At 56.0% G+C, this 22920-nt stretch overlaps 6 protein-coding genes across 6 annotated transcripts; 5 read left to right on the plus strand and 1 right to left on the minus strand.

The window, feature by feature from the left end:
• Nucleotides 1-1103: 1103 nt before the first annotated feature.
• Nucleotides 1104-2532, plus strand: CMQ_2532 (dtdp-glucose -dehydratase; the record flags this gene model as incomplete). Its single annotated transcript, XM_014316610.1, has 3 exons — nt 1104-1134; nt 1232-1897; nt 2000-2532. 3 exons carry the CDS (start codon nt 1104-1106, stop codon nt 2530-2532), a joined length of 1230 nt encoding a protein of 409 aa, XP_014172085.1.
• Nucleotides 2533-4440: 1908 nt separating this feature from the next.
• On the plus strand, nt 4441-5863 carry CMQ_3214 (methyltransferase type 12; the record flags this gene model as incomplete). Its single annotated transcript, XM_014317292.1, has 3 exons — nt 4441-4751; nt 4811-5144; nt 5204-5863. The coding sequence occupies 3 exons, from the start codon at nt 4441-4443 to the stop codon at nt 5861-5863; spliced, it is 1305 nt and encodes a 434-aa protein (XP_014172767.1).
• A 395-nt stretch (nt 5864-6258) lies between these two features.
• Nucleotides 6259-9341, plus strand: CMQ_2926 (vacuolar protein sorting protein; the record flags this gene model as incomplete). The annotated part of the gene is made up of 3 exons (XM_014317004.1): nt 6259-6469; nt 6523-9202; nt 9257-9341. The coding sequence occupies 3 exons, from the start codon at nt 6259-6261 to the stop codon at nt 9339-9341; spliced, it is 2976 nt and encodes a 991-aa protein (XP_014172479.1).
• An 848-nt stretch (nt 9342-10189) lies between these two features.
• On the plus strand, nt 10190-11614 carry CMQ_2598 (aspartic-type endopeptidase; the record flags this gene model as incomplete). Its single annotated transcript, XM_014316676.1, has 1 exon — nt 10190-11614. One exon carries the CDS (start codon nt 10190-10192, stop codon nt 11612-11614), a length of 1425 nt encoding a protein of 474 aa, XP_014172151.1.
• Nucleotides 11615-12303: 689 nt separating this feature from the next.
• CMQ_2857 (map kinase kinase kinase) lies at nt 12304-15148 on the minus strand (the record flags this gene model as incomplete). Its single annotated transcript, XM_014316935.1, has 2 exons — nt 12304-14658; nt 14717-15148. The coding sequence occupies 2 exons, from the start codon at nt 15146-15148 to the stop codon at nt 12304-12306; spliced, it is 2787 nt and encodes a 928-aa protein (XP_014172410.1).
• Nucleotides 15149-18667: 3519 nt separating this feature from the next.
• CMQ_2678 (leucine rich repeat domain containing protein) lies at nt 18668-22711 on the plus strand (the record flags this gene model as incomplete). Its single annotated transcript, XM_014316756.1, has 4 exons — nt 18668-20426; nt 20484-20750; nt 20821-21176; nt 21254-22711. 4 exons carry the CDS (start codon nt 18668-18670, stop codon nt 22709-22711), a joined length of 3840 nt encoding a protein of 1279 aa, XP_014172231.1.
• Between the last annotated feature and the right edge of the window lie 209 nt (nt 22712-22920).

Genomic DNA, 22920 nt, shown 5'->3' on the forward strand with positions numbered 1-22920 from the left:
TGCCCTAACAGTGGTGATCTCCATTGGCTGACAGGCGCTAAGCCGGCGCAAGTTTGAAGCAAATTTCCTTGGTCAAGGACAAAGAGGGTCGATGGCTCGCCTGCCTGTTAAGCAACTTGACGAGAGATCGCGCTTGTCCGAGTTGTCTCCCGTCTTCGAGGCATGGCGCGTCTCAACCGGTCTGAGATGAACACGTACGTCGTTCTCCGTACTCGTCCATACATGCAAGCCTCCACGTCTGACTAGCACCACGCCATTTCCGGCCGCTCCAGGCACAATCACGTTGCTCCCTTTATTGCGAGATATCCAGGAGCACGCATTGCTCACAGACGCCACACGTGCTGTTTAATTTCACTTTTAATCCCACTATCTCTTAGCACAGACGCAGCACCCTCTCCCTTCAGCCTCGTCGAAAAAAAGGGGTTCAAGGGAGCCCGGGTGCCAGCGCTTGGCACCGATTTTTTTTTTTTTTTTTTTTTTTTTGCGCATTTACACTTGAGATTACGACGTACTTGGCCGGACCGGCTACTATATGTATCACATCTCTCTACGCTGCCCTCGCCGATCCTCTGAAATCTACGGCGAGAGATACGGTCCTGCACGGTCGACAAAGCTTCATCATTCCTCCGCCCCCCCTTTTTACACCCCTTGCTGCGTTCTTTAACACTCGTACTCAGGCTCGTAGCTGCCCTGCTCGTACTCCGTATCGAAAATTGGCGACACACTGTATGGCATTAGTCGCGTCACCCTGCTCCCTTCTATGTCGTAAAGCCGGACGTATCTTATCCGCACTTACGATTACTGCCCGCTTCCGTAGCATTATACGAGTATATACCTTCCATATCCTGCCTGCCACTAGAGGACAGATATCTTGCTAAGATACATTCAGCCGTCTGTGCCTGACTCGCAAAGCATCCTCCCCACGGAAACCCACATTTCCTTGAATCAATTCACTGACAAAATTCGGCTGACCCCCCGCCTTTTTGTCCATTGCACCTTCCTTCCTCTCTTCTGTTCGCTTTCGGTCTCTATCCATCTTCTCAGCCTCTCAGCGTCGTAGGACGAAGTCGCTCTATCCCCCACAGTAGCCTTTTTGCATCACCATGGCATCCAACAACAACACCAGCCAAGACGGTAGGCCCCATCGAGTCCCCGTGCCATGGCTTTCTCCCCTCGTTGTCCAGTGTGGCCCCTCTCCCCCGCCGTCGACTGACCCTCACCGCTTCTGCAGGCACTCGCCGTCGCAACTTCTTCGAGGAGTTTGGCGTCTGGCAAGACGCCCCGGTGCTGAAGGGCAGCACCCGGTATGAGCCGCTGCCGGATGTCAAGAACATCATGATTACCGGCGGTGCCGGCTTTATTGCCTGCTGGCTTGTCCGCCACCTGACCCTCACCTATCCGGACGCCTACAACATCGTCTCCTTTGACAAGCTCGACTACTGCGCGTCGCTCAACAACACGCGCGCGCTGAACGACAAGCGCAACTTCACCTTCTACCAGGGCGACATTACTAACCCGTCCGAAGTGGTCGACTGCCTGGAGCGCTACAACATCGACACCATCTTTCACTTTGCTGCCCAGTCGCACGTCGATCTGAGCTTTGGCAACTCCTATGGCTTCACGCACACCAACGTTTATGGCACGCACGTCCTGCTGGAGAGTGCTAAGAAGGTCGGCATCAAGCGTTTCATCCACATCTCCACCGACGAGGTGTATGGCGAAGTCAAGGATGACGATGACGATCTGCTGGAGTCGAGCATTCTCGCCCCCACTAACCCGTACGCCGCCAGTAAGGCTGCGGCCGAGATGCTGGTCCACTCGTACCAGAAGAGCTTTAAGCTGCCGGTCATCATTGTGCGCAGCAACAACGTTTACGGCCCACATCAGTATCCCGAGAGTATGTTCCCTTTTTCGCTTTTTCGCTTTTTCGCTTTTTCGCTTCTCCTTTTGCCCCTTTTGCCCCTTTTTCCCTCTCAATTGTGCTGACCCGTCCTGTAAGAGGTCATCCCCAAGTTCTCGTGCCTGTTGAACCGCGGCGAGCCTGTCGTGCTGCACGGCGACGGCAGCCCGACCCGGAGATACCTGTTTGCCGGTGACGCGGCCGACGCGTTCGACACCATCCTGCACAAGGGCGTCATTGGCCAGATCTACAACGTCGGCTCGTACGACGAGATCTCCAACCTCGACCTGTGCGGTCACCTACTGACGGAACTCGGCATCAAGCACGACACCCCAGAGGAGTTCAAGAAGTGGGTCAAGTACACTCACGATCGGCCGTTCAACGACCACCGCTATGCTGTTGATGGCACCAAGCTCCGCCAGCTGGGCTGGGAGCAGAAGACTAGCTTCGCCGATGGCCTCAAGATCACGGTAGACTGGTACCGGAAGTATGGCGAGCAGTGGTGGGGCAACATCAGCAAGGTGCTTAGCCCGTTCCCGCTTGTGGTTGACCGGTTGGTCATGTCGGACAAGGAGCCGGTATCGGACAGCCCCCAGCCGGCCGAGGCCCACGGAAAGAACACGTCGTCTTAGATGTTCGCTGGCAGATGCATATTGCTTTTGGCCCCGTTGGCATGCATGTGTTGGTTGAGGTAGAAAGCTGCGTCGGATGCGACAAGAAGTGCTCGGTCTGGCAGTCCAACCCTAGGCCTAGGGAGCGAGCGAGCAGTCGCCGTGCTGCCGATGCCAAGGTCTTGGTGTTTTTCATATAGTTGCGAGCTGATTTGAGCGATATAGAGAAGACCGAAGACTGGAGGGGGGGTGTAGGCCGTGAGAGATGATTTGACGACACTGGAAATCGGTGAGACCAGACGGCTTATAATCAAGAAAAGAGGATATGCTCTCGCTTTTGGATACAGCTCACAGAATTAGAAATTTAATTGTCGCACATGCCACGCTTCTTGTATTTTTGCCGCACCAGAGCGGAGACGATGAGCCGGGGAACCATTGCAGCTGGAGCCGGTAGCATGTGTCGTTCTCGGCGGTTCTCTCGCCCGTGGCAATGGGCCCTCAGCTGTGACGTGTTGCGGAACGAGTGCGAGCGGGCCGATGGCCTGTGGATGAATAGACTGGCCAGCCCGAGCGCCGTGATTCCCACTCCGGAGAGTCGTGCAAGACGCTGGCAGCTTCTGCCCCGTACGAGTGCTTGCATGGATGCATGCGCTGTCCTGGGCCGTCTTGTGAGTCCTGTGCCATGTAAGATATCTTATACCATGTACGGAGTACAGGATATCATTATGTGATCTCTCGGCTGAAAGAGGATTGGCTGCGGGCGTACTCCGTAGTAGCGGGTAGTCGGACTTTAGCTGTTAGTCAGCCAGTCTGCTGCCAAACAGACACAACAGTGTTGCAGAGCACGCCGGATTACTCCGTACTCCGTATCTTACTTCGTATCTTGTGTCGAAACGAAACACCGATGAGCGCGCAACGTACCAGCACAGACAAGCTTCCTGCACGCAGCCAGGGGTAGGAGGCACGGATATTCCGTTTCGCTTGCTAGCGTTCCCAGCAGGCCGCCGGGGAACCGTCCTCTTCCAGGGGTATTCTCCGCTGCTAGTGGAGTCTATAGGCGGGTTGCATGCTAATGGACCACTGGCTATGAGTGCTGAGTGCTAAGCTCCGTAATTCCTAAAAATCCAAAGATATTCCAATTTGCACCGCAGCGTGCTTTCCGTGCACGATAATTATACCAGGTACGGATTACTCCGTACACTGCTCTGCATTTCGCGTACAAGCATCTCACAATAACGGCTTCTGCCCACCACCTTGTCTCGTCCTCCTTGCGCGTACACTGCAGCTCGTACGAGTGCTTCCACACTAGGGCCATCCGTCCCGGTTGAAGCCGCCACCAGGCCAAAGTCAGGGAGGATCCGAGCGTTGCAGCATTGTATGAATACATAGTGTTCGCTGCGTTCGCTGCATTCGCCGTCCGTCCAAACATCTCACCATTGCTGGCTGTACCCCGTATTCTCCACAAGCTGCATGGCCATGTCCTGCTGGTACTCCGTCCTGTTGGTCTATTTGTAAGATTCTTCCTGTACATACTCGTACGTCGTATGTACGTTGTCCCGGCCAATCCCTGCCGAACCCTTTTTACTGCTATTATGTATCTTGTGTATTTAACCTCCCCTCTCCCCTGACTAACTCATACCCCCCCTGGCTCTCGTTTCTTCTCCCTTTCCTACATAGTAGAGGTCCGCTCCATGTACTCTGCTCCGTTTGCTGCCCTCCACAGACGAACGTGATTCGGGCAGCCTGCCTTGTCTGCTGTGCGCCCGACCAATTGCGTCACGGCTAAAAACAGCTCCCAAACCCCTACACCAAATACTTTAAAGCTTTTGGTGATGGGGGCAGCGCCGACGACGCTCTGGCAGCCACGAACAAGCCAGTGGCACTTGCGCTTGCGCTTATAGAAGCAGCCCGCTACTTGGATCGAAGAGAATGCAAGCCGGCTCTAGCAACGGGCCTGCCAGTGCAGATGAACATACAACTGATGGTGGTGGCGGCGACGAAGAGTGTGACCACGGAGGGCAATCGACTGTAACTGCTGTCTCACAGCCTGGTCGCAACATGGGCGAGCACGAGTTTGCCGACCTGGACGCCATGTCGCCACTCGAACCCGATCCAGGCCTGATGGGGACCGTGCTGGAGGTGGATGACGATCTAAACGAGACCGGGTCGATCTATGCCGCCAGCCAATATCCCATCATACCGACCCGATACCAGGTGGGGCGTTTTGACTCCGCGACGATGTAAGTGATGCTCCTATGGAGTCCTGGCCGAAAAGTTGGCTGACCGTTGCAATCTTCAGAAATTCTTCTCGCTCACTCTATGTCGAGGATCTAGACTACGTGATCGAAAACGGCCGTCGGTATTGTGGCGACTGCTTTTTCCCCAATGATGACCTTGAGCAGGATCGTCTCCGTGTTGTGCATCAGGTCTTTCTCAACATCTTTGATTTCGAGCTGACCTCCATCCGGCTACACAACCCGCGCTACATCCTGGACGTTGGCACCGGCACGGGCGAATGGGCTATTGGCATGGGCGAGGCCTATCCTCACTGCGAAGTTGTGGGCGTCGACATCTCGGCCATCCAGCCGACAGCTGTCCCACACAATGTGTTTTTCGAGGTCGACGACTGCGAGGTGAGTGGAGACGTGAGAAGGGCACCGCCCGGCATATCCCGGCTAATAGTGCTCGACAGATCGACTGGATGCGCCCCGACGATTCTGTCGACCTAGTCCACCTGAGGGACATGGCTGGCGCGTTTTCCGACTGGGATTTCATCTACTGCCAGGCGTTTGCGTGCTTGAAGCCCGGCGGCCACATTGAAATCCTCGACTTCCATGACCACACAAGCGAGAATGCCTTCTTCACCTTCTTCCCGCCCAATGCACAGATCCACACATTCTTCCGGGCTGTCGACGAGGCATCGATCCAGGCTGGTCGCCGACGTGGTATCCATCACATGAGCCCCGAAAGACTGCGCCGCGCTGGGTTTGTCGATATCCGAATATCCGAGCGCGCCATACCGCTCAACCCACTCAACGATGCCATCAGCAAGCTGTGGCTCATCTCCTGCCTGCATGGCGTCGAAGCTACGTCGCTGCGCCTCCTTACAAAGCACCTGGGCTGGGAGCCAGCTCGTGCGTTTAGCGCCTGCGAGAAGGTTTGCGAGGAAATCAAAAGCCATGCCCTCAATCTGGATGCCAACAACACGCCCCGGGTCTGCCTGCGCATCCTGACGGCGCGGAAGCCCAGCCCGCCAGACCTCCCCTTCTCGGGTCCCATGGCAACCACAGCCGAGTATAGCAATTTCAGCTCGGCTGAAAACAGCGCGGACGAGAGCACCATTAACGGCTGATCCGCTTCGCCACTTTATCGCATATGTTTTAGAGCCAAGAGCATCCACGTTCATCTATACCAACAAGCTTTACTTGTCTTTTGCTTCTGTCCCATATGTTTTGTTCTCATTGCTGCATATCTTTCATGTTCATATAGCATCCGCTGGAAACGGCGTCCTCTCCGAACCTATGCATTCTTCTGTTTCTTTCTTAGATACCCCTTTTAGCGTTGTGGTAGTGCAACGAATTATATATACACTATTTGTGCCATTTATGCACCATAAGGCCGCTCTTCACCGCCCCATGTCTGGAACTGCTGCACGTGCCTTACGTAATAATCTGACTCCCAAAGCTTCAACTTCACCCCGTCGTTCCTTCATCTCTTGCGGATGGCGATGTGATCTGGTGATTGCAAATGGCTTTGGACCCGTCGAGCGGCTTTGCGGCCGCTGCAGAGATTGAAGATGATAGTTCTCTGCCTATTTTTGACGTCCAGCGCGTCCAGCTGCAGTTCTCCATCGCCGCCTCTTTTGTTGCCGCCCAGGTGGCCAACAACGTCCTCGTCCTCGCTCTTTCCAATGGGCGCATCCTCCGCATCGACCTGAACCGGCCCGAGGACATTGACGGTGAGTGTTTCCGGCGTCTCAGGCCTCTGGTCATCCTTCTAACTCCATCTCAGACATCGATCTTCCAAAGCGCCCGTCCGAGGTCGGGGTGATCCAGCGCATGTTTCTCGACCCGACAGCTTCCCACCTCATCATCTGTACGGCACTGGGCGAAAGTTACTACCTCCATTCTCAATCGCGCCAGCCGCGCCAGCTAGCCCGCCTGCGTGGCATTTCTGTCCAGAGCATTGCGTGGAACCCGTCGCTGCCGACATCGTCCACGCGCGAGATTCTCATCGGTGCGGCCGATGGCAACATATACGAGACGTACCTCGAGACGTCCACCGAATTCTACCGCAAGGAGGACAAGTACTTGAAGAACCTGGCCCACCTGTCGGATGGTCCCATCACGGGGCTCTGGGTAGATGCCCTGCCTGCCCGAACGGACCAGTATCGCCGCGTTCTCGTCAGCACTCCATCACGGCTGCTTCACTGGGCTGGCAAGATCGGCCGTGCCCAAGAGGGCGGCGCATCGATCTACACCAGACTGTTTGACGCCGAGCAGCCGGTCATTCACGAGAGTGCCACGCCCTCTGGCGGTAGCGGCTCTGTGGCGTCCTCTGCTTCGACACCAAGTCCGGCGCCCGCGTCCTCTTCGCTCTCTCCCTCTGCGCTCGTGGTTTCCCCCGATCCCGAGGCCAGCAGGCCGTACGAAGAAGCAGTTCCCGACCGTGCCTTTGCTTGGCTGTCAGCTCAGGGCGTGTACCATGGCAAGCTCCTCGTGGCACCGACCAAGCCCGAGCTGGGGTCCATGGTGTTTGCAGAGTCGAAGCTGATCCCCAGGACACAACTGGCGACGTCCCTTCCCGACACGTCCAGCTGGGGGCGGAAGCGGGGAGGTCCTGAAGCGATAGAGGCAATTGCCTTGACGCAATGGCACGTCATCGGCATTGTCGGCAGCCGCGTTGTCGCTGCCAACCGGCTGACGGGTACGGTCGTGTATGACCAGGCCATCCTCGACCAAGGCGACAAAGCGATCGGGCTGTGCGTGGACCTGCAGAAAAGCACGTTCTGGCTCTTCACGTCGCAGGAGATTTTTGAAGTGGTAGTCCGCGACGAGGACCGCGACGTGTGGAAGATCATGCTGCAGCTGCAACAGTTTGACGCGGCCATGCAGTACGCCCATTCGGCAGCCCAGCGAGACGCTGTGGCCACGGCTTCGGGAGACTATCTCATGGGAAAGGGCATGTTCGACGAGGCGTCGGGGATCTACGGGAAGAGCAGCAAGCCGTTCGAAGACGTGGCGCTTGCGCTGATCGACCGGAACCAGCCAGATGCGCTGCGCAAGTACCTCCTGACCAAGCTGGGGACGTACAAGAAGACGGCCATCATGCAGCGGATGATGATAGCCAGCTGGCTCGTGGAGATCTTTATGGCCAAGCTAAACTCGTTGGACGACTCGATCACGACCAGGGCGGAGCTGTCGGCGACACGGACGCCGGCAGAGACGCGCGACCAGCTGAGGACGGTGCGAGACGAGTACCAGTCGTTCGTGGTGCGGAACAAGGCCGACCTGGACCGCAAAACGGTGTACGACATCATCAGCAGCCACGGGCGCGAAGAGGAGTTGCTGTTCTTTGCCAACACGATCAATGACTACCACTACGTGCTCGCGTACTGGGTGCAGCGCGAGAAGTGGGCCGAGGCGCTGAACGTGCTGAAGCGACAGACGGATGCCGAGGCCTTCTACCGGTACAGCAGCGTGCTCATGATGCACGTGGCCACAGACCTGGTGGACGTATTGATGCGGCAGGGCGGCGGGGTCAAGCCGCGAAGCATCATCCCGGCGCTGCTCGAATACGACGAGCACTACAAGGGCCCGCTGGCACAGAACCAGGCGATCCGGTACCTGCAGTACGTGGTCAACCAGCTACACTCGGCCGATGCAGCGGTGCACAATACGATGGTGGCAATCTACGCGGCACACCCATCGGCAGACGAGACGGCCCTACTGTCGTATCTTGAGTCGCAGGGCGACGATCCGCGCTTCGATGCGGATTTTGCGCTGCGGCTGTGCATCCAGTACCGACGGGTGCTCTCGTGCGTGCACATCTACACGAACATGGGGCAGTACGTGCAGGCGGTGGACCTGGCGCTCTCGCACGACGCCATCGAACTGGCAGCGGTGGTGGCAGACCGGCCGATGGGCAACACGGCGTTGCGCAAGCGGCTGTGGCTGGCGGTAGCGCGCAAGGTGATATCGCAGCAGTCCAACAGCAGCATCAAGACGGCCATCGACTTCCTCAAGCGCTGCGACCTGCTGAAGATCGAGGACCTGATCCCGTTCTTCCCCGACTTTGTCGTGATTGACGACTTTAAGGAGGAGATCTGCGCCGCGTTGGAGGACTACAGTCGCGAGATCGAGGGTCTGAAGAAGGAGATGGACGACAGCAGCCAGACGGCAGCCAACATCAAGGGCGACATTGCCGCGCTAGACCATCGATATGCCATTGTCGAGCCGGGTGAGAAGTGCTCGGTGTGCGGGTTGCCGCTGCTGAGCCGCCAGTTCTTTGTCTTTCCGTGTCAGCACGCCTTCCACTCGGACTGTCTCGGCCGTCGCGTGCTGGAGCAGTCGAGCCTGGCGGCCAGCCGGAAGATTAAGGAGCTGCAGGTGCAGATCACCAAGGGCTTTGTCAGCGGGCTGAAGAAGGACGCCATGGTTGCAGAGCTCGACGCGCTCGTTGCATCCGCCTGGTAAGCTACTTGGATGCTGTGTTCACCTGAGACGTGTGCTGACTCTTGTTGCAGCATCCTTTGCAGTGACTTTGCCATCAAGAAGATTGACGAGCCTTTTATCCGCGCGGACGAGAACAAGAACGAATGGGCATTGTAGGAGTGCAATTGGTGTTTTGCACAGCGGTTTCGTCTTGTTAGCTGCAGTAATGAATCACGTGGAAGAAGTACAATATACGATGCACATTGTGGAAATGAACGAAGCTGTTCCGAGGGCAGGCACGACCCAAATGTTGATTAGTCAGCAACGTATAATACATCTCTTGCTCTGTACTCCGTACATCACATCTTACTTCGTACAGTTCATCTCTTACTTGTCCACCACAATGCCACGAGGTGACGGCCGAGGCGGACACGGAGCACTGCGTCCTAGACGGTTGCAGCAGCCGGGCCTGTGTCAGATGCGACAGCCGGCGGGGAAAATGGACGGACAGAAGATCGCATCTGTCACAAGGGGTCATTCTGGCCGTTTCGGTTTCAGGTGCCGATTTGCCGACTCCTTTTCCTCCAGCCTCAAGTGCGAAACACCGCCCGGGCCAAGCTGGGGCCAAGGCTGTTGGCACAGGCGCCCAGCAAATGCCCAGGTCTTGGCAGTTTATGGGGTCTTGGCCCATCAGCTGCTCCTGGCCTGCGTCTGAGCCTCCTCCTGTGAGACTTCTCTCACAGCTGCCGTTGCAGGATGCGGTGGCTGGCCAGGGCTTCTGCACGGCCACGAGGATTCTGCCCAGACTGCATGATCGTCCGGCTGGGCTCCAAGATTCTTGGCTTTCATTTCATTTCGCCCAGCCTTGGCAGATGCCACCATATGGATACATTGCCTCCTATACAACGGCCTTTCTTTCTTTTCGTTTTTCCCGTCCTTCTTCTGTCTCTCCACCATCTAAACTGCCTCTGTGAGGCTCCTGTGTTTCTGCTCCTCTCCGCCTTCCCACTCCCTCCCCGAACACGATGAAAGCGGCGGCACTGGCCATCGCGGCCTCAATTTGGGTCAAGCTCGCCCTCAGTCTGTCGCTCCAGCACCGGCGAGACGGCACTGCTGCCCGTGTTGTCGGCATGACGACGGAGCGCAGACACGTGGCCAACCCGATCCAGCGTGACCGTCTCCGTCGCCGTGGCGCAGTAGCGGCCGGACTGGCCAACGAGGAGACGCTATACTTTATCAACGCAACCCTGGGCACACCGCCACAGTCCCTGCGTCTGCACATCGACACGGGCAGCAGTGACCTGTGGGTGAACACGCCCAGCTCGACGTTGTGCCAGTCGCGGACAAAGCCATGCTCGTATGCGGGCACATACACGGCCAACAGCTCGTCCACGTACGAATACGTCGGCAGCTACTTCAACATCTCGTACGTGGACGGCTCGGGTGCCAGCGGAGACTACGTGGCCGACACGATCAGCTTTGGCGATAACGCGACGCTGGCGCGGCTGCAGTTCGGCATCGGCTATGCCAGCTCGTCGTCGCAAGGCGTCCTGGGCATCGGCTATGCGGCCAACGAGGTGCAGGTGGGCCGTGCTGGCCGACAGGCCTACAACAACCTGCCCGCACAGCTGATGGCCGACGGCCAGATTGCGAGCAACGCCTACAGCCTCTGGCTCAACGACCTGGACGCCAACACCGGCAGCATCCTCTTTGGCGGCGTCGACACGGGCCAGTACGTCGGCCAGCTGCAGACGCTGCCTGTGCAGAAGCAGGCCGGCGACTTTTCCGAGTTCCTCGTCACTCTGACCGGCCTGCAGCTGGGCTCGGCCACACTCGCCGACGACTTGGCCCTGGCCGTGCTGCTGGACTCGGGCTCGTCGCTGACTTACCTGCCCGACAACACGGTCGAGACTCTCTACAACCGCGTCGGCGCCACGTACGACTCGTCCGAAGGTGCTGCCTACGTCGAGTGTTCGCTGGCCCGCTCCAACACCAGCCTCACCTTTTCCTTTTCCGGTCTCCACATCGCCGTCGGCATGGACGAGCTCGTGCTCGACCTATTCACCACCAGCGGCAAGCGGCCTCAATTCCAAAACGGCCAGGACGCCTGCCTCTTTGGCGTCGCTCCGGCCGGCAGCAGCACCAACGTCTTGGGTGACACCTTTCTGCGCTCGGCCTACGTCGTCTACGACCTCAGCAACAACCAGATCTCTCTGGCCCAAACCAGCTTCAACGCTACCTCCACCAATGTGCTCGAGATCGCCGCCGGCACTACCGGCGTGCCCGACGCTACCGCTGTCGCCAACCCTGTCTCGGCCACCCAGGGACTCGTCATCCTCGGTAACAGCAACACCGCTAAGTCTGCTGCGGTGCCATCCTTCCCCGGTACACCTGCCGCTTTGGCTGTCTTTGTCGTTGCAGCATCTGTCATGGCTGGATGGTCTCTGTAGACTGGCATTGAATAATATTGCATCAGATTTGGGGATGAGAACGATATACCTCCTGGCGAGCTCGATGGCGTTTGAAATTACATTTATGCGAAATGATGGCACCGAAACAAGGGGTTGGGGATATGGGGATATAAATAGCATTGGCACTTTTGTACCTAAAAAGCATTTGGTCTACACAAAGTCATCGTTGGCTGTATTTCTTTCCTGTCGAATTTAGCGAAAATTCATCTATTGCAGCTTGCAACAAGAAACAGGCAGCAATGGCAAAATGTCATAAAATGTAATAGGATTTAGCCAACAAGCTTCCAGTCTTGTTTCGTGTCCAAGGCAAGAATTGAAATACGAGGAAGATGTGATGCACAGCAGATCCTTCCCTTCTCCAAGCCACCTCAAGTATTACAAACAGCCATCCTCCATCATCCTTCTGAACTGACTGTTTCTGCCCCAACCACCCTATATCTATATCTCCATGCATGTAGTATTGTGAACGTGTCTGTATATCGTGCGTATCCGACTCCAACTCCCCGCACATGCTCGTGGACGATCATCCCCTAATTTCGTGTCTCGTTCATGAAGATGCAGAGTAAAGCCAAAAAGAGTGAAAGAAAAGAAGAAAATAAAAATAGAATAGAAATGAGAGCAAGAAAAAAACCAAGCTGCAGCCACAGCCGACTAGATGCCCATCCATCTCATGTGATGGGCTCCAAGAAAGGGCTTACTAGCAAGTCGTCCGCACTGGGCCGTTTGTTGTGGTCGATCTCAAACGTCTGGCTGAGGAACAGCTGACCCTCCTCGCTGGCATGATCCGGAATCGTCGGGGCAGCCTTGCTTCCACCAATCTTGAAGATCGCCTGCAGCTGCGTGCAGTCGGGGAACGGGTGCGTGCCCGTCATCATCTCCACAACGAGACAGCCCAGCGACCAGATGTCTGCCTTGCGCGTGTAGCTCGTCTGCTTGACCACCTCGGGCGCCATCCAGAACACGGAGCCCTGCAGCGATGGCCGGTGCTTGTTGTTGTTGGCCCCATTCAGAATGTTGGTGGCCTCCAGCTTCTTGGAGATACCAAAATCGGAAATCTTGATCGTGCCCTTGTTGTCCACGAGGATGTTGGCGCCCTTGATGTCGCGGTGAATGATGTCGCGGTTGTGCAGGTACGACAGGCCTTGCAGGATCTGCCGCACAAAGCTGCGCACCAGTGGCTCTGGCAATGCGCCATACGAATTGAGCATCGTCTGCACCGAGCCACCGGCCACATACTCGAGAAAAATGTTGAGATACTCGGACGAGGAACCACAGCCTAGATACTGTACAATGTTGGAGTGGCGCAGCTCCCGCAGCAGGCTGATCTCGCGCTTCAGCGCGTCGATCATGCTCTTCTTGCGAGCATCCGTCTGGCTGTTTGCACCGGGAGACGGCATTTCCACCTGCTTGACGGCGAGCAGCTCGCCCGTCACCGCATGCAAAGCCAGATAGACGCAACCGAACGAGCCTTGGCCGATCAGTGCTCCCTTCATCCACTTGCTCTCGTCCCATGACTCGCCGGCCAGGAAGCTTTGCAGCTCCTCGTCTGCCCCCTCGCCGTCTTCGTCCAGCGCCTGGCTGACTTCTGCTAGCGAGCCAGACCCGGACACGCTGGCGCCCGTGTCGTCGTAGAAGCTGTGCCGCACCAGATTGCCGTCGGGGTCGGTCACGCTGACTGCGGCCGAGTCCGACCCGCTGTCTGCGTACGAGACATACGACTTGCGGTTGGGCTCCAGCGGAGACTGTTCTTCCTGCAGCGTGTCGAGCACCGAGGACGCAACCGAGTCCCGGAATGCATGTGGCAGCCGGCTCATGGTGCGTTGGTCGCGCGACTGCACCTTGGCGAGCTGGCTCGTGGCGTTGAGCCAGCTGTCGGCAATCGTCGGAATGGGCGGCGCGTCCTGTATGCTCGAGGCGAAGCTGATCGTGCTCGCCACACTGAGACGGCTGTTCACCTTGCTCAGTCGCGCCGACCTCCGCATCGACAGACGTGCCGTGCGATCAATGTCCTCCCGTGGGTGGTCTGGGAAGTACGTGGTCAGGTCGGACGCAATGAGCTCGCTTGGAGGCCGCAGGCCTCCAAACTGCCGCAGCGCCACCTTCCTTCGCACAGCCGGGCGTGGCGTCTCGGCCGGAGCTGGCCGCTCCAGGTCCCGCGCCGCGTTGCTCACATTGCGTTCACGATCCTGGTACGTGACCGGTGAAAGCGGCGGCTGCTGGATCTGCTGCAGGTTGTCCCACGTCTCGCCGAGCACCTTCTGCACCTTCAGCTGGCTGCGCTTGTCGACCGACTTGTAGCTCTGGCTGATGTTTTGCTGCTTCTCCTCCATGGCGATGGCCGCTGCCCGGTCCAGCTCGGACTTCCCAGGCTCCCCAGCGGGAACCCGGCGCAGAATCAGGCGGTTTCTCTCAGGCCGCTTCTGGTCCTTGATTATGCGCCACAGTTCCGTGTCGCTGAGCCGGATGCACTGGCCTGGGTCTGGATCGATGCCGGCCAACACCCAGAAACAGTAGTTCCGCTCGTGGTCCTCACGCAGGGCAAACTTGCGCAGGGTCACACGCATGACCTCCTCGCAAGTCTTGCAGTCGGCGATCTTGACAACCTTTGTTACGCCGCCCGTCGAGATGACACGGATGACATCCTGGTTCTGCGGCAAAGCGGCCATCAGAGAACCGTCCATGCTAGAGTTGTTCCGGGTGTGAGCGGCCGTCAGCCGAACAGTCTGCGTATCTGGCGGGGATGTCGGAAACCGGCCAGACACTGGGGCCGATGCTGCGCCGGGGTAGCCCGGGGCACCGGCCGGGTATCTGGCCCGAGCAGATCGAACGTGCTCAGCACTGTTCATCGGAGAGCTCGGTCTTGTGGAGGAACTGTCGAATGCCATCGAGGACAGATCAATCTGGCGGGAGTATCTTTTGTTCACAGAGGACGCCGACATGGCGTTTCTCATGCTGGAAGAGTTGAGCGGTCGGGGAGACCCGGCCGATGGGACATACTGAATGTCGAGCCCACCAAAAGATTCCTGGTGGCTTGTGTAAGCAAGAGAGCCTTAGAACCCGAAGAAGTCGAGCAATCCTTACCCTATTCCGCTTCTTCTGGTTGGCATACGTCTTGGTGCGCAGCTTCTTTATGCTGAGAAACAGGCGGACACGGTCGCCGACTTTGTCGATGCCCATTTCCTTGAGCACATCCTTGTCCATCTCCAGCAAATTCTCGCCGTTGATGTTGTTTTTCCGGAAGATCTTCTCATACTCGCCGCATTTGACGGTCCGCAGATACTCACACACCCGGTCCTCATCCCAGTTCTTCACGGCATCGGGGCTGTCTGCGTCGGAAAACTCCGAGTCCGTCGGGCTGGCAAAGGACTGGCTCGAGGTAGTCGGGACTGCAGGTGCACGCCGCGTGGGGGCATAGGCAATAGAGGGTACAGGAGCCGTTGCTATGAGAGACGGGGATGACGTCTGGCCACCGAGAGACGGCGGGAAAGGAGATTTGGACGCCAGCATCGCCATGATGTCAGTACTTTGATTTGTATTCTTGGTCGTTTATGCCTGTCTTCTTATTTGAGTCCGTTCGCTCTAACAGCAGGGGCTTGGCTCCGTCCTGCTATGGCCGCCAGCGGTCTTGTTTTCAAGCTTGAAAAATGGGCATTCGATGCCGCTGACGTTTGATGATGAGGGCGCTCCAGATCCCAATCGCACGCGAGAATGGGAAATGAAGGGAAAAGCGCGACCGTAAGGCCTGTAGCACAGGATCGTGGTCCGAGGGCGCAGAAAGACGGAGCTGCTTTTCCGATGGAAACGAAAGGGTCGGTGGAAGAGACACGGATGTTGTGGGCGCACCGGGTTTCAAATAGGAAGACGAGTAATATTATTAGGGGGGCTTAAGAGAGAAAAGTCGAGCCAGGTGGGGGGGAAAGTCCATAGGGCCGTACACGTAGGTAGCCAGATGGGGCTTCTGGGACGAAGCGGGAAGAGAGAGGAATGTTTGGGATGCAGGCGACAAAAACCCAGACGCAAGAGAGGAGCGTCGGGAGAGTCGGGAAAGTCTTACAGGGGCGATAGAGCAGTGAACATAAGCAAGAAAAAATGAGACAGGAGACGGCATTACACGGGAACAGCAAGAACGACGGATGCAAATGGCGATGTGTGTCCCGCAGGGGAAAGAGCCAAGATTGCTCGTGAAAGGGGTGGTGGAGAAATGGCCGTTGTGAGGCTGTTTCCTTCTATTTTTACTCTGTACGCCTGTTGCTACGGCGTACTACTCCATACTAGGTATCCTAAAATACAGGCAGAGCTCTTTTCTAGTCCCAGGTACCCTGTGCTGTTAGCATAGTTTAGTGGACTGTGCCCTGAATGTTGAAGGCGACCTGCAGCAGCGGGAAATTATTACAGGAGACTGCCCCTCAGCTAGAGCCGGGCGGCAGCTGGTGTGAAACGTGCAGCGGGCACGGGCCACAAAACCTGTCTGTTTCCCTTCCTGCCCAACTAGTTTGCCACCGGCGTATTATGAAACGCCCTTGCAAGCACCTCGTCATATCCGCTCTCATCCATCGTCTCTCTTGCCGCCGGGATGCAGAAACAGCCAGGCTTACTGGGCAGGCGGGACAAAGGGAGGGCAGGGCAGAGCGATACGAAAGGCGCCGTCTTTGTGACGAGACAAGCCATCCAAGCACATCACATGGATGCAACAAAGACGCGTCAATCATCGCACTGGTAGCTGCCAGGCGACGAATGGCGCTCTGGTGGGGGGGGGATGAAAAAAAGCGACGTGCCATCGCAGCCCACATGCCTTCAGTACGCACGTCGTACGTCCTATGTACAGCGATGATAAGACACTTTCACTCGTAGCCAAGAGAGGGGAAGACGACGGCAAATGACCAGCGAATGTGAGATGGTGTGGAGGACTAATCCGAATCTTATTGCAGCATCTTTCGGGGTTTGGCCTGGAGGTGTCGGAAAGGATAGCTTGAAGAGGCGCTCGCCGGAGACGATGATTGGCGGAAACACCCCAGCTGCCGTTTCTGAAACTCACCGTGTTTCGACGATCCGCTGCAGTATCTTGTAGCACACCCACTGGCTGAGAGGGTTTCTTATGTAACCGCCTTCTGAGCTCTTTGTTGTGGGCCACTATGTAATAATACATACATAACATACGGAATAATAGTATCTTATGTATCTTAGCAGCGATAAGAAGGAGCCTTGTGTCTGATTATGACGCATGCCCCAACCGACACCAGATCGTGCACAACTAGACCAGATGTGGCCCAACCAGAAACATGTTCGCTCAATACGAGCAATGGTTTCTGGGAACCATCCGGGAAGATCGCAGTCAGGCCCGGTTTCTCTTTGTATCGTACAGTATCGCTGTTTATGTCGGCTGTTAATCCACTTGTCGTGGTTCCACCAGAGAGCTCGTATTCAGAGCACATTCTTATAACAGCATTTCCAGCGGTCGCATTTCTGTTCTATCGATTTTACAGACTGACAAAACTTTTACATATTCACCATTACTAGTTTTGACGGGGTTGGCGAGATGAGAAGACGCGGGAAAAAAAATGTTTTTAGGCCGCGTCGCAAGGGTTTCGTCCGCCTGTGGCGCCAAGGAATGTCTACGGAGTACGCACATTTTCAGCTGACGTTGTCGCTAGCTCCACTGTCAATCGGACGCTACTCGTAAGATACCGACTGCCCGTTCTGATGAATACACCCTATTACTATGTATCTTGCATACGAGTGCGCCGCATTGCCATGGATGCACGGCCAAGACGTGCACATCGTCCCTCGGCAAGATACGGAGTACTATGTACAGACTCCTCTACGGAGCCTTGCAGTGTCGAAGCATTGCACAGAGGTCCTCTAATAAGCACACGAAGCAGGAGCCCGGGAAAATATTTGCACTAGTCCACAGGTGCCCCCACGAAGCTTGGGAAGAAGCAATCACGACGGAATCGGCTGCTCTTTGGCGTGCACGACGAGCTTCCAGCTGGTTGCCTGATTGGCCGTGGCCATCAGTCAGCCATACCGATCCCCTCTTCCAAGCCGATCTCATTGGCCAATGCCCCGCCGGGAAGGCTTGATAACATCATCGCTCCTACACTACTATGTATGTACACCACTCAAAAACCGGTTGGAGATCTCCAAACCCACTTGCCCACTTTGTGCCCAGCTAAACGTACGCTTACAGGGAAAATGCAGCTTTGCTCGCGCGGCCTGGTCGCAATAGCTCGTACTCGTATTATCAGTTCACCCAAGATTGCCTTCCTGCGATACACATACCAAATTATTATTATCGATGCTGAAGCCATTCCCTTCATTTCAGTCCATGGGGAGTCCGCACAAGCTAAGTCGAAACAGGCAAAATCACATGCCCCCCAAGCTGGCTGGGTCATGCTTTCCTCGCCCGAACTGCCCGCTCTTATCCTGCTGTATGCCTTCCATCGTCTGATCTTAGGATCGAATCTTCTATTTCTGCCCTCTTCTGCCTCTTGTCCTGGTCGCCTTCATTCGGGCTTCTGCCTTTTGCTTGTAAACGACCTAGGCGTGCCAATTTGGAGCTGAGACATTGACTCGAACCGGACAAAGAGAGCAGCCAGAAAAAGGAAGGAAAAAAGTACCTGGACAAAAGAAAGAAACGCACGCCAGCTGAGCGAAATCTGCCCGCGAACAGCTTTGCAACCGTATCCTGTTCATCCGTTCATGCTGTCGTCGTGGGAGCACGTCGAGTAACCACTCGACAGCCTTCTCGTCCGAGTGTCGGCCGCATTTGGGTGAGATCAACGGCTTTCCTCCTGTTTGTTTTCCGCACTCTTCCCCTCTTCTCTTTAAAGTGGCCGTTGCCATGCATCTTTGGGCATGAAGTGTAAAAATTATCTCTTTTCCCCGGCGACATCTTTTCTTCTAGCATCACACCGCATACACAGTACACCGACCGCGCCGTTGCTAACTGGCCCTGTCCAAGGCCATCTACCGTCAACACGACACTTCGCTTCTGTCGGCTGCATTCATCTTTGACGAGCCGGAGTCGAGTCGATGGGCCACACGCGCGGACACCCGTCGGGCGAACACCACATGCCCAAGATGGACATGCTAAGGCGAAACCGGTCACAGCTGCTGGAGCAGCCTTCCTCCGCCTCCACCACACCTACTATCTCCAAATCCTTTTCCAGTGCTACCCTCAATCGCTATAAGCTGCAAGCCAGCGCCACTTCTACCTCCACCCCCACGACAAGTTCTCCCGCAAGCTCTGTCGACAGCGGTCACAGCAACTTCTTCCAGTCTCACATGCCCAAAGCTCTCCGCTCTCTCAGCCGGGGCTCGACCTCCTCTTCTCACCCCTCGGCCGCCCGTCCCGATTCGCCGAGCTCGACTTCACCACAGCGCCCGTTCTTTTCACGAAATGTCCTCCGCAAGTCTCACAAACGTGTGCCATCAGGTCACGAGTTTCTGGGTCGTCGGGGCTCTGCCGGCTCGGATGCATTCAGCCGCCTGTCCAGAGCATCGACCACCATGAGTGGCAGCTCTTCCAGCAACTTTATCGACTGGAGGGTTCAGGCTGTCGAGAAGCACACTCCCCTTGACTACGCAGACCCGCAAACTTCCCGGATCAGAGCCGGGTATCTAGTCACAACTGCTGACTACATTCTTGTGTTTGGAACCGGTTCTGACGCGTTTGCTGCTTTCCCACACATGGCCGATGCCGATACTTCTACTTCCGACGGCAACCCAGTCCTAACATTTACTTCCATGCTGCCGCCAGCAGACCCGCTACATGTGATCTCTCTTCATGCAGTGATCTCCATGTTCCGAGGGGACAGAGGTCGCGGCCCGTCCGGTATCGAGATCTGCTGGAGGCTATCCTATCCGGCTATTGCGACCTCCAGTGTTCGACTTTTCTTCAACGACGAACGGGCGAGAGAGGCGCTTCTGGATCATCTGGTCCACTCTGTGAAAGCCAAACGGCACGACCAGCCGGACGCGTTTCGCGTTGGCTGTGAAGTTGAAGACTGCATCCGGAGAATCTTCAAAGTGGAAGAGCCCACATGCACGTCGAGCGAGCCAGAAATCTTCCCGGTCGCCTATCGAAATGCTCCTGAGCGCCATCGGACAAAGGGTGATGACAAGCCAAAGAAGGGACAGCAAGAAGGAGCTCATTCTCACTACCTTGCTATTGGCGTCAACCTGTGCTACATGATCGAGATTGGCCGAGCCTCCATCACCCAGTCATCTGCTCTCGAAGTGAGGTACCAGACATGTGGTCTCGTCACGCTCGAGTCATTCCACGCTGACTGGGCACCACGCGATGAGCGATTTTCCATGCGATTTCGCGACCCGTTCAAGCACCCCATATTGCTAGAGCTAGCAAGCCACCAATACCGTCGGATCATATTGACCTTAACGAAAGCCGACAAGTTTCTCAAGCCGGCATGGCCAACACCATGGCAGACGCAAGAAGTGTTCCACGTCAAGGGCTTGCCTATTTACCAGCAGATTGCGGCAGGGGAGGACTTTGGCGGCTTTCAGCGCACTCTCACGGCCTTTTGCGCCGGGTACCGATGCGATCCTGTGGATTGGGAGATCAGCTGGCGGACTACAGTGTCCCCCGAGTTCCGTGTGCTTCCGTCCTCGAAAGGCGTCAAATATACAGACCTTCAGCTCCTTGCTGTTTTGAGGGCGTTGCGCTACAACGATTACTTCAAGGCAATCTCCTTCCGTGACGTTGACCTCTCCAGTCTATTGGACAGGTACGACAGCACTCGGACGGCTAACATTGCATATATGAGCCGTTATGGTAAGCTTCTCACATCACGATGCTTCCTGACAGCCTGGCTGACACTAACCCCCACAGGTGTCTGCCTCACTACAAATGAGTCGGCACTGGTGCAAAAAGCCAGCTTGATGCACCAGGAGTTTCACGCCCTGGCATTTGCCTCTGGGAAAATTAGGCAAATCGACTTTACAAATTGTTTGCATGGCGTCAATCAGGGCAACGACGCTCAGCGAAGTGTTCAGTTTTTAGTCCCGATACTGAACCTGCTAGCTGCTGGCCTCACGCGATGCAACCGCCTTATTCTCCGAGGCTGTGCACTTGGAGATGTCGATATTGACAGTCTCGGTAAATTTCAAGTCTCTCTTTATACGCGGTATATTGTTTGCGCTGAACGCTTTACTGATGGTGATAATAGTGACATATATCTCACCTAGCGCCGGCGACCGGATCGAAACTAGAGTGATGCCATCACATGAAGCTGTGGGCATCGAGGCCCTGGATGTCTCTCAGTGCAGCTTATCCGAAAAAGCTATGAAGACCCTGTTCCAGGCACTCTCTCAGTCTGCATGGACGCTTCAGGAGCTGGATATATCGCACAACTTCGGACGAGTTCCAGCGCCTATGGCACAGTCATTAATGGACACTGTTGACAACTTAAGACACTTGAACCTTTCAGGAAGTCTTGTGGGCTCTTTCGAGGGCGAGCTTCTACCATTGGCATCGCTCAACCGACTCAGCCGGCTTGAACATCTAGATATTTCAAACTTCAAGGTGCGTTCAGCCAGGAGGGCTATCAGCTCTTCGCCAGGAACAGGACCAAGTTTGCCCGGAGACTAACTATGCAATAGCTGAACGAGAACTCAATGAACGCACTGGGGAAATTTATGACCGACTTGTCTGCGTGCCAGATGGGGCAGGACAACCAGCAGATGGACTACTACAACTGCTCGCTCCGGAAGGTGGTCCTGAATAACTGTGGAATAACAGGTGACAGTGCAGGCCGTATATTTAGTGCTATGGGGGGCCTGTACGGCGTCCATCTCTATCTCAACAGCAATCCTCTCGAGGTCGGCATTGCGGGGTTTATCCAAGCACTAGAGCAGTGCTGGGGGGGCCGCTTCGGTCTGCACATGGACATGGTCGAGTTCCAGGAGGAGGAAAACTACATTGACCTGATCCGGGCGCTTACGACCAACCGTTACATCGACTACCTGAGCCTCGTCGGTTCGGCGCCAATGCCTACGACGGACGACACATGCAGCGACCAGACGTGCTCGGTGCTGGAGAGTTTCTTTAGAGAGAATCAGTCGGTTCGCTATCTGGACTTGTCGGGGTTCTGCGGCAAGCTGGATGACGGGCAGTTGGGCAAAGGCGCTGGACGAGCCCTGCGAGGACTATCAAACAATAAGACGCTCACGCATCTGAGAATCCGGAACCAGAACCTCCATGACAGTACGGGGATATTGGGCGAGCTGATTCAGAACAATTCGACACTTCGATATCTGGACTGTGGTGATAACGGGTTCAATCTCACCAGTCAGCGCTTCATGACGAAGAGCCTAGAAGGAAACAATACTCTTCTGATGTACGCCATTGCGCCGGACGAAGTAGAGCAGGTTCTGAGGGCGTGCCTCAAGGACATGCCGGCACCAGCAGCACATCCATCGACGTCAAAGCAGAAAAAGTCTGTACCGGACACGGCACTGGAAAACCAAAGAGCGATGCTCTGCGAAGAAATTGAAGCGTCTACAGCAGAGATACTGTCATACACGTCACGGAACAGGGCAAACCTGGAACACGCCACGGGCTGCATATTGGAGTTGGACGAGGCGACTGATACTGGAGGGACCGGTGGCTGGCCAAGTCTACAGCTCATAATGCCGGAGGGGATTCCTTATGCAAGCGCGATTCAGGACGAGGCACAGAACGAAAGGCAGGTTCAAAATCCGACGCAGACAGACAGACAGTTGGGGAACTTGTTGGCGTCGGCACCAACGGCTCAGGAGGCGACATTGCCTCGGCCGTCGCTGCTCAGCTCTGCCCTGAGTGCTGGACCCGGAACGGTCGAGAAGCCCTACAAAATTTCGCATGACGACGAGGTTCTCCACAGTCCGACTGAAGGAAGCAATGCTGGATGGAGTCTTGCGGTAACGCCGGGGGCAGCGCCGAACGAAGCGACAGAGAGCAGTTCGGCGGCGGCTGATTTCATTGAAAAGGCATTTTTCTCGGAGCCAGATGTGACAAGAATTCTGGAAAGCTTCACGCTGGACAGCAGTCCAGGATACGTTGTTTGTGGACGGACATGACAAGTCTGAGAGCAGATTGAGGGCCGGTACCGGGTGTTGTACCGATCTGTTGGCAGGGTTTGGGTTCTAAGGCTTTAGAAGGCGAATGATACTGGGATCGGGAATTGGGTGGGTGGGATCACGGGATAATGAGTGGGGTACGGGATATAGGATATGGGACAAGGACATGTCTACCAGTCTTGAGGAGAGCGGCGTTGATCTATCGGATT

Source organism: Grosmannia clavigera (assembly GCF_000143105.1).
Source record: "Grosmannia clavigera kw1407 unplaced genomic scaffold GCSC_144, whole genome shotgun sequence".
Classification (NCBI taxonomy): domain Eukaryota; kingdom Fungi; phylum Ascomycota; class Sordariomycetes; order Ophiostomatales; family Ophiostomataceae; genus Leptographium; species Leptographium clavigerum.